The sequence below is a fragment of the Coturnix japonica genome, chromosome 23, assembly GCF_001577835.2.
Source record: "Coturnix japonica isolate 7356 chromosome 23, Coturnix japonica 2.1, whole genome shotgun sequence".
Classification (NCBI taxonomy): Eukaryota; Metazoa; Chordata; class Aves; order Galliformes; family Phasianidae; genus Coturnix; species Coturnix japonica.
In genome coordinates, this window is record NC_029538.1 from 2,073,133 (window position 1) to 2,087,594 (window position 14,462).

At 46.5% G+C, this 14,462-nt stretch overlaps 1 protein-coding gene across 1 annotated transcript in view; it reads right to left on the bottom strand.

Moving 5' to 3' along the window:
• Positions 1–14,462, bottom strand: part of MAN1C1 (mannosidase alpha class 1C member 1) — a 41,231-nt gene that overhangs the window by 9,753 nt on the left and 17,016 nt on the right. The window contains exons 4-6 of the mRNA XM_015883364.2: positions 6,206–6,321; positions 4,621–4,701; positions 2,577–2,671 (exon numbers count right to left, since the gene is read on the bottom strand). Coding sequence (XP_015738850.1) covers positions 2,577–2,671; positions 4,621–4,701; positions 6,206–6,321 — 292 coding nt within the window. The remainder of the gene's footprint in view (positions 1–2,576; positions 2,672–4,620; positions 4,702–6,205; positions 6,322–14,462) is intronic.

A 14,462-nucleotide genomic window follows, 5' to 3' on the forward strand; every position in this document is an offset into this window, starting at 1 on the left:
CTGCTGAAGCTGGCAGGAGCTGCCCCAAGGATGGGTGCACTAATTGATCCCTAATTGATTGGTGTTCTCTTATGTATCGCTAATTACTGCACTGAAGGCGGGTTGTAACAAATATAACCTCACAAGCAAACTGAGCTCATTTAGATGAGAGTTCAGAAGCAGCTGAATGGGGCTGTGTTAATTGCAACAGCAGCTCTGTGGGGTCACGGTGGCTGACAACTCTCCCTTGGGAACTTCCACCCAAAAAATGCAGCAAGCTGCTGCCTGTAGGAGCCCTGCTGCCAAGAATCCAGGCTCTGGGTGACAAATCACAGTAAAACTCAGGGATAAGTGGTCTGGAGGAAACAGAGCATGTCTGCTATTTGCCCTGGGGTTAAAGAACAGCCTAAAAATGACCCCTTGCAGGAAAACATTTTTTCAGCATTAGACTAGACAAACTGGATCTTCACACGTGCCCTATTCTACAGCATCTCAGAAGAAACCACCTTTTCAAGGATCCTTGTCTGCAAGACAAAGGAAGATGCCTCTTCACAGCCCCTTTGTGAGTTTGCCTTTAACACTGCCCAGTGCAGCAACACCAAAAGTAAATGCATTATCTTCCCTCAACCCAAAGTAGCAAAACTGCCAAGCCAAAAGAGAGACAAGGAGAGGGGGGTGATGAGGAAGGATCTGGGGATGCAGAGAGCTTAGGGAAGCAGTGAAGAAGAGGAGCCAGGGAGCTGGAACAGGAGAGGAATCACGGCATAACACAAGAGTGCAGAGCAGCAGCTTTTGTGAAGATGATGCACTTTAGGACCTGGCAGACAACATGGCAATCAGATCGCCAGGATGGAAAACAAGATCCTCTATGGGATATGATACTGAAGCCTGTGTGAGAACACACAGTCATAGGAAACTCATCTCTGGGGAGGTGACAAGAGGAAAATGCCCTGTGAGGTGCAGGAACAGAGAATGGCAGCTAGCTATAGGGAGAGCGGACGGAGATGTCTTTCTATTTGGGTCCTCAAAAACTGACTTAAAGCCAACTTTAGTTTGCTTCCAATTTCTGAACACCGTTCCTAGCCACCTACTAAAGCTACCACCAACAAAAGCCTACAGGTGCTACAAGACCTGTGCTTTTGAGCTGATGAGGACTCTGCAATTAACATGTACTTGGAGAAGTCGGACTGGTGAGGCAATCCCTCCTTACAAAACTCCTCTGGGTTTTGGCTTGACATGCAGGTTCTCACAGCACCACTTCTTTGCTCTGTTTCCATTTCCACACGCTATCTCAAACTGAATAACTCCCATCACATTCCAGCACCAGCAAGACAACAGATTTAGCTCACATCATCCTTACTCCTAAATCAATTGATGCTCTGAGCCCTCACAGCAGTTTCGTAGCCCTGATGCCAGAGCCCATGCCATTACCATGGTGGATTGAGGGCTCAGTTTCATTCCTATTTTCTTTGCACTTAGAAAAGGTCATCAGCAAAACATTTAGGGAATGTCTAGCCAGACACAGATGGTTTCAATTGTCTTCACAAAGGGCACGGGAGGATTTGGCATTTCTGTGAAAGGTTATTCTATGCTGAGTCTTTATCAGTTACAGAAGAAGCAAAATGTCTCTCCTGTAAAAAGAGACCAAGTCCTGGTGGCAGTGGATTGAATTTGCAGCAGAATCACATGCAGATGGAACAACCAAAGGGTGACAGTGGGATTTAAGCAATGGATCACTAAGAGCCAAACATCTGACAGTCTTGCACTTCACAGATGGGAGCCAAACAGAAGATCTGGGCTGAGAGATGAGTAATGATTTTCATGGCTGCTGTTCTGAATTTGGCAAGGGGGGAGGATGAAAGGCTTTTGTTAACCCACATTTCCTGCTGTCTGTGTCTCAGCTGGCACGCAGCTTTTAGCCAGGGGAATTTGTCAGTAGGCATCAAGAAGAACCAATGAGCCCTTATTGGCAGGTAACAATGTCTGCTGGTGAGAATCAGAGACTGTGAGTCCAGCCTGCAAGTTTGTCTCTCTTTTCCAAGCGTCCTTCAACAAGCTATTTAAGCCAGTTCTCCAAAAGCTCCACTCCAGCAAGAGGCCACCACCTACCTAAAATCAAATGCTGTGGCTCTAAGTGAAGGCTACACACCTTGCTGAGAGCTGCCAGCAGGGAGAGAAATAGAGGATCTGTATTTCCTCTGTTAGTCAGGCCCATCCCATTCCTTTCCAAATCTCTACAGCAATGGAACCTGGATAAATTCCTGTGCATTTGATAGGGCACACTGCAAAACATACAGTCTGCAAATAACCTTTTCAAAGAAAATGAGAATGAAGAAAACGTTACTGCAGCGGGGAGGCCTGCCAAGAATTAAAGGAAGAAACTGTGGATAGTCCAAAATTAATAAGACACAGCTGGCTTTGAGTCACCTGCAATCTCTGCCAAGGCACTTCTTGGTTCTGAGTTGGCAAAACAAATGACCTCGAAGAATCTGCACTAGAGGGGGGGCAGCTCTGAGAAATTGCTGCTGCTCCTGCTTGGGTGCTGGTCTTTTACATTCAATAATAATATGACATGCTTGTAAGGACACGTGTCTTGCCTGCCCAGATTTATGACGCCACGTGGGATACCAGTAGGGGTGTTAAAAGCTGGCAAGAGTTTCTCTCCGAGTTCCAAAGCTTTACTCTTGAACACCTGTCAAAAGAGAAAGAGAGGATAAGTGTTTGATGGGCTGCTCATGAACACGGGTCACCCTGGACTCTTTTAAGCCCACCTTTTCAAACCAGCCATTATAAAAAACTAAAAAGCTCTGTCCCACACGGCTCTACCACTTCAGTGATCTGACTGACAAACCTCAGTGATCTGAACTGACCCAAAGATTGTTCTTTAGGCACAAACTCTGTGATTTTCCCAGCATGGAATTGCACACTGAATTAAAATCAAAAGACATCTTCCTAGGGTGAAGCCTTGTCAGATTTACAACGTGTTACTCTACTTGTTGTCAACTGCAGTCTCAAAACACACCATTCCCAACTTGCAGCTCAGTTCCACGAGGGATTCCCAGTTCCACGGCTAAGCTGTTCCCTTCCCATTCATAATGCCCGAGTTTTTGAGCTTTCAAATCAAATTACAGCTTATGGTGCCTCGCAGCACAGAATCATCATACATAATTATTTTGGAACAAACTGCTGTAAGCACTAATCTTTGCTCCAGAGCTTAGTCCAGATCAAGAGAAGCTTGTAGGTGACTTAAGAGATAAAGCAGAAGCCTTTTACCTCTACCCCCCTCCTGTATCAGCCCAAGCTGTCACAGTAATTCCAAGAAAGAAGGAATTTACTGCTCTAAAATCACAGCACTGAGGAAACCTGAGCTCTCCTGGGGGCTATCAGCCTATTGATATGCTTACAAGGAGGTAGGGATTTGATTCAGAAGTCAAAGCCAGAAGGCAGGGACTTGAATTTCTCCAGGCTGAACCTGGTGCATATCTGACAGGTGCTGCCCTGGCTGCTGGCTGCACTTTGTGAGGTCGCTGCTGGAGTTTTACAGCTCAATGTGGTTTCTTCTTGCTGTTGACCTGAAGGCTGCCGAAGCTGTGACTGGGCATGGCCTTGAGTGAGGGCACTGAGTCTTTGAGAGCTTTCCCAGGGCAGAAATCAGACAGAAGTCATTCCTGGAAGTCATTTAAATGCAACTCAATTAACAGAGCGGCTGCAAGGATCAATGGTGCCACTTTGCAGTGATAAGCCATCTCATCCAACTACAGTGGGCAGAACACAGCCACAGTCAGCGTATGGCACAAGAGTTAAAGTCTCATTTAATAGCCAGTCTTACAGCTCTTTCACTCACAAAACTCCCTCTTGGAACAGAGTTGTTGCTTCCCTAAGGCCTCTGGGGCAAAGCAATGACCTCTTAATCTCTCTACAGCCAGCTGTAAAATTCCAGTCTGGTTGTATTACAAAACAGATTATGGCACTAAGCCCTTGCCTCTATCAGGATTGAGAGAAAGAAGGGAAGCGGGAGTAAGAGCCTCCTGCTTTAACCAGCGCTGCAGGAGGAAGGCAGCATCCACAAATGGCCGCTCCACAACACCATGATGTGGGCTCAGCCCCATAGCACACACCTGCTGGGCACCAGCACACAGCATGGAGCTGTACCACTTTGTCACATGAGCTGGCAGGATACAGGAACCCCGCCTGGCAGCTTGACAGGCCTTCCTTCCCTGTGCCCCAGGGCACTTCATCTGACAAATTAATGCTGCAGACTGTTCAGGCAAAGTTTGGAGCAACTGCCACCAACCAGTTGCCTTCCTTTGGTTGGAAAAGGACTAGGAGTGATGTTTGATGTAATACTGCCCATGTTTAGAATACGAAGGAACAACAATAAATACAAACATCGCTGCAAGTGGCATTTCAGTGCAGAGCAATGTATCCAAACTGCCCACAAAAGGAAAACTGTGCAAATGAGCCATGCAAAGTAATGACACGAGAATTAAAGAATATGAGTGGCGTTCTGATATACACAAAAACAACAAGTTTAGCCTGTTGTTATGGTGAGATCATCCAACTCTCAGAGAAAAGCTGATGGAGAAACCCTTTCAGCTCAGCCTTGGTAACAGAGTGATACACAGAGCTGCTGACACAAACCTCTTCTCCAGTTAAGTAGTACGCAGCCAGGAGTCCTCCGATGTAGCGGATGTTCACCTCGAACAAGGATGCTTCTCCATTCTGAAAACACACAACGATACACCTGAGTGCCAAGTCCACACACACAGATGGCAGCTGAGCAGACTGCAGACAGATCCCAAAGTCTCCCAGTCCCACTGCAGGACTCCACACCTTCCCATCTCAATGTACTTTGTTTGCTCTACAACGATAGCAGGAGGAGAAGCACCCAAACTGCCCATTCATCCCCAGCTAACAATATCTAAATCAGTTAAGGCAGATTTACAGCCCAGCCATTCAACCCTGTCTTGGGTTACACTTTGCAAAACTCTATGAGATGTATGCTTTAAAGAACAAATTGCACAGCCATATGGAAGAACACTCTCTGTTTTTTGGTGAAGGCTGCATTGCGTTCAATAGAGTCTCCATTCAATACCTTCCTGCACAAGGTAGGTTCTGTATCCAAGGACTCAGCCCAGTTCACAGCATCAGAAAGGCCCACAGTGTGCATGCAGCCATGGGTGTGCTCAGAGAGAGACAAACTGCATGACAGCCATCTGCACCACAGCCAGCAGACAGAGGTGGATATGGTTCACTGAACCAGTCACTCAAGAACCACTCACCTGGAGCAAGTGTTGCTCTACCTACCCAACCGATGATGAGCAAATGTCAGAAAGGACTGCATTCAAAACAGAACGCAGGCTCCAAGCTGGTCAGTCTGCATGATAAATGATTCCTACCCTCATGCAAATGCATAAAGCTGCAACGTGGAAAGATAGTTTGCCAACACAGCACTTTCAGTGAGCAAGGCAAAGTGAAGGGACACCTGGCCCTGAGCACCAGGCTGTTCTCTCTGCAGACTACAAACCAGAGCAAATGCTCTCTTGAGATGAGGATTGCAGGAGGCAGCACAGGGCATCCAGTTTCAAGCTGGGCCCTGTGAATCCCTGCCTCGCTCTTTGGGGCTGTCAGAGTCGCTTGCACAGAACCATTTTGACTTCACCTCCCTGTTCCTCTCTGCTGGGCTTTCTGACACCACCAATCAACCCACAGAATTCATCCTTGTCTCTGCAGATCAGCCTATCCCGCAGACTAAGATTAAAAGCTTTTATGAGATCCAGATGAATTATTTCCCAGTTGATTTTGTCCCTTGTTTATCGATTCAGTAACGTGCTGAGAGCATTCATCACGTTGATCAAATGTGGTCTTCCTTTCATGAATATGTGAATGCCAGTCATGCCCACTCACACAATGAGGTAACTGCATGCATTTTTCTTTGTGCCAGACAACTAAGCTGGCATTAAAACAGAGAAGTTGGAGCTGTGGTTTGATGTGAGCACTCTCTGCATTCCACTGATGGGATTCCATCAGCTCTCCTAGTAATCACAGAATGGTTTGGGTTGGAAAGGACAGCAGCGATCATCTACGTAGCTCGCTCCAAAAGTAATGCCCCTTTCAAAGCTGCCCCTGCTCAAATGACTCTTAGAAAAGGCTCTGCAATTAGAACTGGCCAAACATGCACTGAGGGTTCCGAGATACACACAAGTACTCCCAGTAACAGACTCACCACGTTCAAGTCAAAACTCTTCTCCACCCATGTTTTTGCTTCTTGGAATTCCTCCTCCAGTTCCATGATGTACAGAGTGTCTAAGGCATCTACTACCGTCGCTCCTCGAAGACCTCCTGCATTGCAAACAGAACAGTGTGATGAAGGCAATCATTTTTGTCCCTATGTCATTCTGAAGGGGCTGAGATAAGCAGGCGTTCCTAGTCCCAGTAATGGGGATACCTGGATGGGACTCAGAGTGAACACAGCTCAGGCTCAGATCTTCTGGGAGGATCCATGAGCTCTGAGACCCAAAAGATGTTACATAGGAGAGGCCAATTTTCAAAGGCCTGATGCTGTTCAGAACTACTGCCTCTAAAGAGCAGCTCAAGATCCACACTTTAAACATCAGTCATGACTGTAACCCTTGGACTCATTTCCCAGCTCTTGTCCCAGACAAAACATTCAGGCAATTCCAATTCTAATCTTTGCTCAGCTGCAAACCCAAACGCAGCCTGTTCCTAATTCAGTTCTAAGCATAGCCCTCTTCTGAGGGAAGAGGGCTGCATTTGCACTGTGCAGGAGACCAGGACAGGACTCTGATCACTGTGTCCTGATGCAGTGTTCATTATCCAAGGCACAAAGTATTTTTGCACCACGTCATAATGCAAGGTTTGCCACTAGCACAACATGCAAACGACAGAGCTGTGGGTATCTCTGGGGATGGCACATGGAAGGCAGCAGTTTGGGCACTTTGCAGCTTTGCTGTCATCCCTCTGTGGATGCAGTGCAGCAGGGCCATAGATATGATGATGTTTTTATTTGGCTCACATCAGCTCCTTTGTTTTGCTACCTGACTTTAAAACACCATCCCACATTCTGCCAGCAATCCCTGCCTGCCCACACCAGGCTGGCACTTTCTGCAACACCTTCAGTTCTACTTGAGCTGTAGTTTTCTTTGAGAGGAAAACCCAGCCAAGGAACTACCGGAGAGAAGAGAGGAAGGCAAAGGTGAGACACGTGTCAGAAATCTTAAATATTTGGCTTTTCTCACTGAAAAGAGACATCATACCCCTACCCAAAGAATTGCTCATACCCACCCATTTCTTGAGGGGCTCGTTTATGCTTTCAGCACTCGTCTCCTGCGCAAAAGGCATCCTGCCTTATTTTGTTGATGTTACAAGCCTGCAGTTTTGACACTTTTTCAGCCAGTCAGCACATCATTGCTTTAATAAAAACCCAACCAAGACTTCAGTGCTCAGCCAGATTGCTGGCTTTCGGACGCTGTCTGCATGAAAAAACAGCGACTGTGGAGAAGAGATGAAGGCAGCCTCTAGAAATCCATTTATTCCTACCAGGCTTGCAGAATGTTCATCTAACTGAAGCTGTCTTCCAGCGTGCAATAGATGGAATCAAACAGCCTCTCGATCAACTGATGGCAACCAAAAAAGTCAACCAAGCTGAGGTTTGTCGTGCTTTCCAAAAGCAGAGGTGATAACATTGCTGCAATCAGAGCTCTCTTTATCGACTCTAATGATTCTTCAGTATTAATGATTACGTCTTTTTATACTTACATATAAAGAAGAAAACGTGGACACAAGCAAAACGTTTCTAAAAGAGAAGGAAGGACAGCAAGCACTGCTGGAGGAACAGCCTGTTACTGTGACAATTCTAATAACACCAATGGGGTTGGTTTGATTTGATGATATCCCTCTCAGGTCTCTGCTTGGACTTTGTTTCATCAGATCACGACGGAGCTCATGACACAGCATCCAATGGCTGGGACTTCACTCAGCTGCCCAAAGGCAGCGCTGAACACACCCTGAAACGTTTGTCAGATTGCACACACAGCCATTGATACCAGCAGGGATATTTGCTTGCCGTGCTGATTAAATTGAGAGACGTTAAAAAAGAATCCTCTTTCCAGCTCTATACAATACAATGTGATGGATATGACCAAAAGAGAAGCAGGTTTGGAAGGAGAAGGAATCAAAACCCACCATCACTTCTGACTTTTTCTGATGCTCCCCTGCCCAGCAGCCACTTCCATCCTCACTGCACTCCAGCTTAGAGGGTTCTGAAGCACAAACCCTCACGTGCAAACCTTCCAAAGGTGCCCCCAAAATGTAGCAATGACATTTAACAAGACTTTGAGTCTGAGTTTCTGAAGTCTGAGTTACAGAAGGACTTTGCAGTATGACGGCAAGCAACAGGAGCTCTGCCTGGAGCTCCATCAGTGGGAGAATGCAGCAGCTCATGGAAGCAACACAAACGTTCATCTCTGTGGCCCCTCAGACTGAAGGAGGTCCTGTACCACCGCGTCCCAAGCTGCGAGCATTTGCTCCTTTATGCACGAGAAGAATGGAGACAGCCATGTAGGCAACAAGGCTGCTCTGTTCCCACTCCCACCCACCCATTGCGATCACCATCCATCCCCTCACTTGTGAGCACTGCTACAGAAATCACAAACAAATGTTACATTAATTAACATAACGCCCGTGAAAGGTGCAGAATGGAGCATGATGCAGAGAGAAGGAGGCATTGTATGACTGCTGTCCCCCATGGAGCCTCTGTGGGAACACACTGTGATGTCGGCCTAAAGGAGCCAGACTGTTCAACTGATACTATCTCAGAGGGGCCTTTAGAAAGCACCCATAAAGCCCTTAGCAGCTCCTTCCAGTTCGAGGTGCATCAGCTGAATAGAAGGTCTCAGAATCCACAGCTCTCCCTCTATCCCTGAGTCCTTTCTGGTGCCTGCTAGCTTATGTGCCCATTAAAGCCACCTGAAGCAAGAGTTTGCAGGACAAAGCACACTCCCAAAGTTTCACTGTGAGGTTTAACACACATTCACCAGACCAGAAGGGCAATGCTTTGGAAGACACACAATGGATCTCAATAAACAGAGTCCCCTGACACGTGCACAGGTTTCACCCACTTGCACATCCCACAGCCCTGCTCTTTCTTCAGGCTCCCAGCAGGGCCTTGTGGGGAAGAGAAAAGGGAACAACACTCTTCTTCTCAATGTGCAATTTAAAGGGAGGCCATAAGAGGCAGTCAGAGGTGGAGAACACCAGCCCACCACCTGCCAAGCATGCAAAGACCAATTGCAGCCTGAAAAGCACTGCAAAGCACCAAGCTGGAACTTACACCAATGGTGGTAACTCAACTGCTGCTGCATCTGTACCCCTGGTTTTTCTCTCCTTCAGCCTCACTGAAGCTATGCAGAACAGAACACAGTCATATCAGAGACAGCCACAAGTTTTCATACAGCTTCTTGCAGCTCAGAACAGCCTCTGTCTCCACTTCTGCACCCTGCAGTGCAAGGTGAAGCACACAGAACTGCCCAGATTTAACAGCAATTTTGTGACCAAGGAGCAGAGAGCAAAGGACAAGAGCCAGGGGAAAGGGACAGAAGTGGACTGTGTAGAAAGAAAAATGACAGTCTGCAGAGCGCTTGCAAAAGCATCCAGGATATTTTCAATGCATTCCCATGGCACCAGGAAATAAATTGCAGCTCTGACTGTGTTCAAAAAGTGGTTCACCTTCCCTGGCTGTGCTGCTGCTCCATCAGTTCCACCTGCTGAAGCACTGCCTGTAAGTGAGGCGACCTCCCAGCTTGCTGGTGACAGACCCTGAGCCTCGTGCGGTCCTGTCAGCTGCCATCCCAAAAAAGCCCCATTGCACACCTGTAAGTGGGAGCAGGGCCTTCGTCCTGTGGCTGCTCTAACAAGGTGTCAGTGACTCACTGACAAGGGAAGAGAAGATACTTAGGCAACAGAGTGACTCACCAGCAACAAAGCATGATTCATTCACCTTCATCCTTCCTCAAAGGCTCTGTATGAAGCAGGATGGAGAACAGCAGGCCCAAAGAGAAGGGACAGCTGGTGCAGCCGCTAACATTTCAGGATCTCTGTCCAGAATTGCATGACACACTCCTGCATGCTCTCCTCCCCAAGGCATTCCCAGCTCCAAACAGCTCTCCTACCTAATGGACAATGCTTTGCAGTTGCACATTCAGGGGGTGAAACAGCAGCCATTAACCAAAACTAGTGATGGTGTGGTCCAATGGGGTGTACAGGAAAGCTGGGTAGGGGCTTCTTTTTCAGGGAATGTAAGGACAGATAAGAAGATAATGGTTTTAAAGTAGAACCAGGTTGGATGGGATCCTGGGCAGACTGATCTAGAGGAAGGTGTCCCTGCCAGGGGTGGAGTAGAAGCAGGTTAAGGTCCCTTCCAACCCAAACCATCCTACAATCACACTGCTGTTACAAACTGACACAGAGACAGATGGGAGCCCCAGCTAACCTCAGCATCACAGGCACCCAGGAGGCAGCGCCAATGCACCAAGCCACTATGGCAAGCCAAAGAAGCTAAAGAATATTGTCTCTAAAGTGATTGTCTCTAAAGAGACAGAACCCGTGGGGCCCTGCCATACCATGTGGCACATCATTCATCATGAAATTTCTCAGTGAAGAGAAACCAGATCCTGCATTTCCAACAAAACCATTTAAAATAAATGCATATATCTGTACAGGAATGCATTGTGCCAGTGCTTAATATGAACAGTGCAAGTCATAAGGAAGCCATCGTACCTCAGCCTGCACACAGCAGAGCTGTGTAAGTGCTACAGGAGAGAGCGTCAAAAAGCTTTTTTGCTAATTATAATCACCAAGTTTGCAAGAGAAAAGCAGGAGGATGAGGGGATGGAATTCAGATCAGTGCAATGCAGACCCAGATCGAAAACGAAAGGGCTCGACTCCCACTGTTCCCATGTCACATCACATTTGTCAGAACAAAAATTAGTGCTGAAATCTTGTTAGGAATAAAAATTTGGATGCTGTTCCTACCAAGTATGACAAACCTGTTAACTATTCAGGCACAGGAGACTCCAGTCATTAATGGCTATTTATCTTCACCTCCCGGAGGGTCGGCAACACAGGGCAAAACAAGAACGAGAAGCACCGAGATCCCTTCTTCTCATCATGCTGCTGGTGAAGGCTTCAAAAGATTGAGCTGGCTTTGATTAAAATCAGTGCCTTGTTAAAACAGGAGTCTGACAAGCAACCATCGCTGAGCACTGCTTTCCTTGTTCCCTTCGGTTCCTTTTGAACATTGATACCGCTTGAAGACCAGACTCAACTCCTGACATCTATCAGGAGGTTTGTGCAGGCTGGGAGCTGCAGCCACACTGCATCAGGAAGGATGGAAAAGACCTCTAAGATCACCCAATCCAACCATCCACCAACCACCAATAGCCCCTCACTAAACAACATCCCTCACTCAGTACAACATCTTTGATCATTGAAAACATGCTCTACATGAAGATTTACCTCTTTGTGGGGTGCTCTGGGCCAGACAAAATGAATGGTTGGGAGCCTGGTCCTTCTGAGATATAGATCTGTACTTAGGTCAGAGCTCCTTACTCACTCCAGGCCTCTCTTATTACCCACTCTTATTTTTCAACCTGCAAATCAGGTAGCTGTAACACAGAGTAATTTTATTTTCTTTATAACTACATTTGAGCAACAAGGAAGCAGCAAAGAGAGAGAAAGGGGACATGGAATTAGTTTGAGACTTAGAAATGACCTGTTTCTTTATCAGTATGTTCTCAAGCTTAAAAACGAAAGGTTCTTCAAGCTTTCAGACAACCTCATCTTTCTTTGCTTTCCAAATAAAGCGCTGCACCTGTACTTCATGGAAAGGAGGAGAACAAAATAAAGGTGTTTGGCATGAGAATGAATTGCTCACCACAGTAACAGCCTTCAGGTAGTTACCTCCTCCAGTGGAAGGAATGACATAAGAAGCATCTACTGCCAAGTGATTATTAAGCATTGAATACCTGGCAGCACCCAGTTTAATATTTCTCCCCCAGTTTCTCCAACCACTTTTTGATGTGCAGTGACCCTCCACCATCAGGTGACCCCAAACTCCCCAGTGCTCAAATCAAACTGTGTCTGCTTGCGAGTGCCATGGAGGAAGAAGTGCTTTGCCTGAGCCTCGGGAATATAAATCTCAATACAGAAGAGATACTGCAAATCCACTCACCACGTGTATTCAGTTTCCCATGGCACAGATTCTATTGCAGGCAGACTAAGTTGGCTACGGAGAGAGCTCAGCGGAAAATGGAAAGCAATACTTGTTCAAATGCCCCTTTGGGAAAAGAGATTTTCTCCTTTGTTTTGGCTGTTGGTGAGCCAGCAGGGATTGTTTTGGGGAAAAATAGGTAATTGGACAAGCAAGGAGTAATTCTGGGTAACACAGCTGAAGGAGGTTAAAGGGAAGATGACAGCAGCAAATACAGGTGGGCAAAACACTGTTGGTTTCTTCTGGATGTTTGAAATTCATTTTAGGCTGGTTAAAGGTAACCTGATTATGTTAAAGGTAACCTGATTATGCATTATTTATTGCTTCGTCATACACCTCCTTGAAGACGTGCTTCATTTAACATGAAGGGCCCCAACAGGCCCATTAAAATAAACACACACATTCTACCTGCAACTATTATCCACGAACTTTGAGAGATATAGTCATCAGTTAATGAGCAGAGACTGCTAATTGATGTTAGAATTCAAAGGTGAGACGCTTCATTATAATAAAAGAGAAGGTGCCCTTCTACCTTCCTATCACACAGCCCAGAAAGTGCCTATGGCAGATGCGTTGTGACAACACAAGAGGGAGATGATCAGAGACAAGTCAAGGCAGCACTTTCCCTCAGCAGATGAGACTCATCCTGGAGAAGCTCTGCAAAACAGACACTGCCTTTCTAGGTAAGGCTCTAAAGTCTTACAGTCTGGGTTTTTACCTGCAGTCTAAGTGAGCAAACGTTGCTTCCCATTGTGTGTTCACAGAAATGCTCTGGTCCTGAACAAAGTCCAGTTGTGAGAGCACACTTCAGAGATGTAAGAAACTGCCTTTTGCTTCAAACATGAATTTAATAGGATTACTTATGCTGTTCATTATGAAACTGAATTGCAAGATCTGCATTTGGACACCTGCTTTCAGACCAGATACAGTGAAGCTGTCATTACTGGTCATGAGCTGAGCTAGGTGAGCAGGGAAAGGATCTAAATACGCACTGTTTGTGAATGCAGTGGGTCAGGAGAATGCACACGGTCCATTACCACATCTAAGCCGATGAGCAGGAACACAATTAAGCCATTTCAACTCGGAACCATCTGTCCATATTCTTTTCTTCTCCCATGAGGAGAAAGTCACACCAACAAGACTGCAGCTGAAAGGCTCCAAACACTCTCCAGTGTCTTACAGAACAGGATTATGTTTCAAGATAACCTTGAAAACTGGGAAAAATCTTCTGAAATAACCAGGATGCAATCCAATTGGAACACAAAGTATTTCGCCCAGAGGGAAGAACAACAAAGCCTAAGGAATAGACGGTTAGACAGCACTCTGCAAAGAACGATGCCAAGACTACAGCAAATAAATTCAGCTCAAGTTGACGTTGTAATGTTGCAAAAGGAACAAAGCTCACCTCAGGATGGGTCACTGGTGTGTGCTGCAAGTGAGACGTGGAAGGGCTCTCACACTCCACCCTGGTGGAGCCTCAGCTTGAACAGAATCCACGTCAAGAAGCACACAGCTCATGTAGAAAGTTTGGAGGGAAGCAAAGAGCAGGAGGGCAGGATCTTAAAACTAAAGCATGGAGGCAGAATGGCTTTACTGAGTTCCCAACATCTGCTATCTTAGGAATGGCTTAAGAAGGGAAAGACTAAATGTTCCTTTTCATCCTGTGATCACTCGTTAAGGTGAATGGGGATTGCAGGTGAGCAGGAAGCCTCGTGAAGGTGCCCTCCTGGAGATGCACCAAAGCAGTGCTGTAGAAAGGAAGCGCTACACAGAATGCTTTCTGATCCATGCAAACCCCCGAAGCTATCTTAGTGACAGAGCACATCACAGCACAATTTTGGATGTACACAGAAGTCAGGAAATTAAAAGGGCTGGTTCCCACAGCAACCAGGATGCAGCCTGCCAAGAGAGAAGGAACGTTATAGCCTAGTCAGAAAGTGCTAATTTTAACACCTACGTGGGGCAGCTTCCACTTCCAGGTGCCTGAAGAGGGCCTCAATGAGGGCGATGCAAGTTCTCTACTCTCACCTGCAGGGAAAAGCTTGATCCTTAGTTTCCTTGATCTTGAATTATCGGCTCCTGTTTGCAGAACACAGCACAGATTTGAGTTTGGAAATGAAGATATGACACAGACAGATGATGGCTGATGTGAACAGCATCACCTGGAATGCTGTGCTCATGGACCACGCTACAC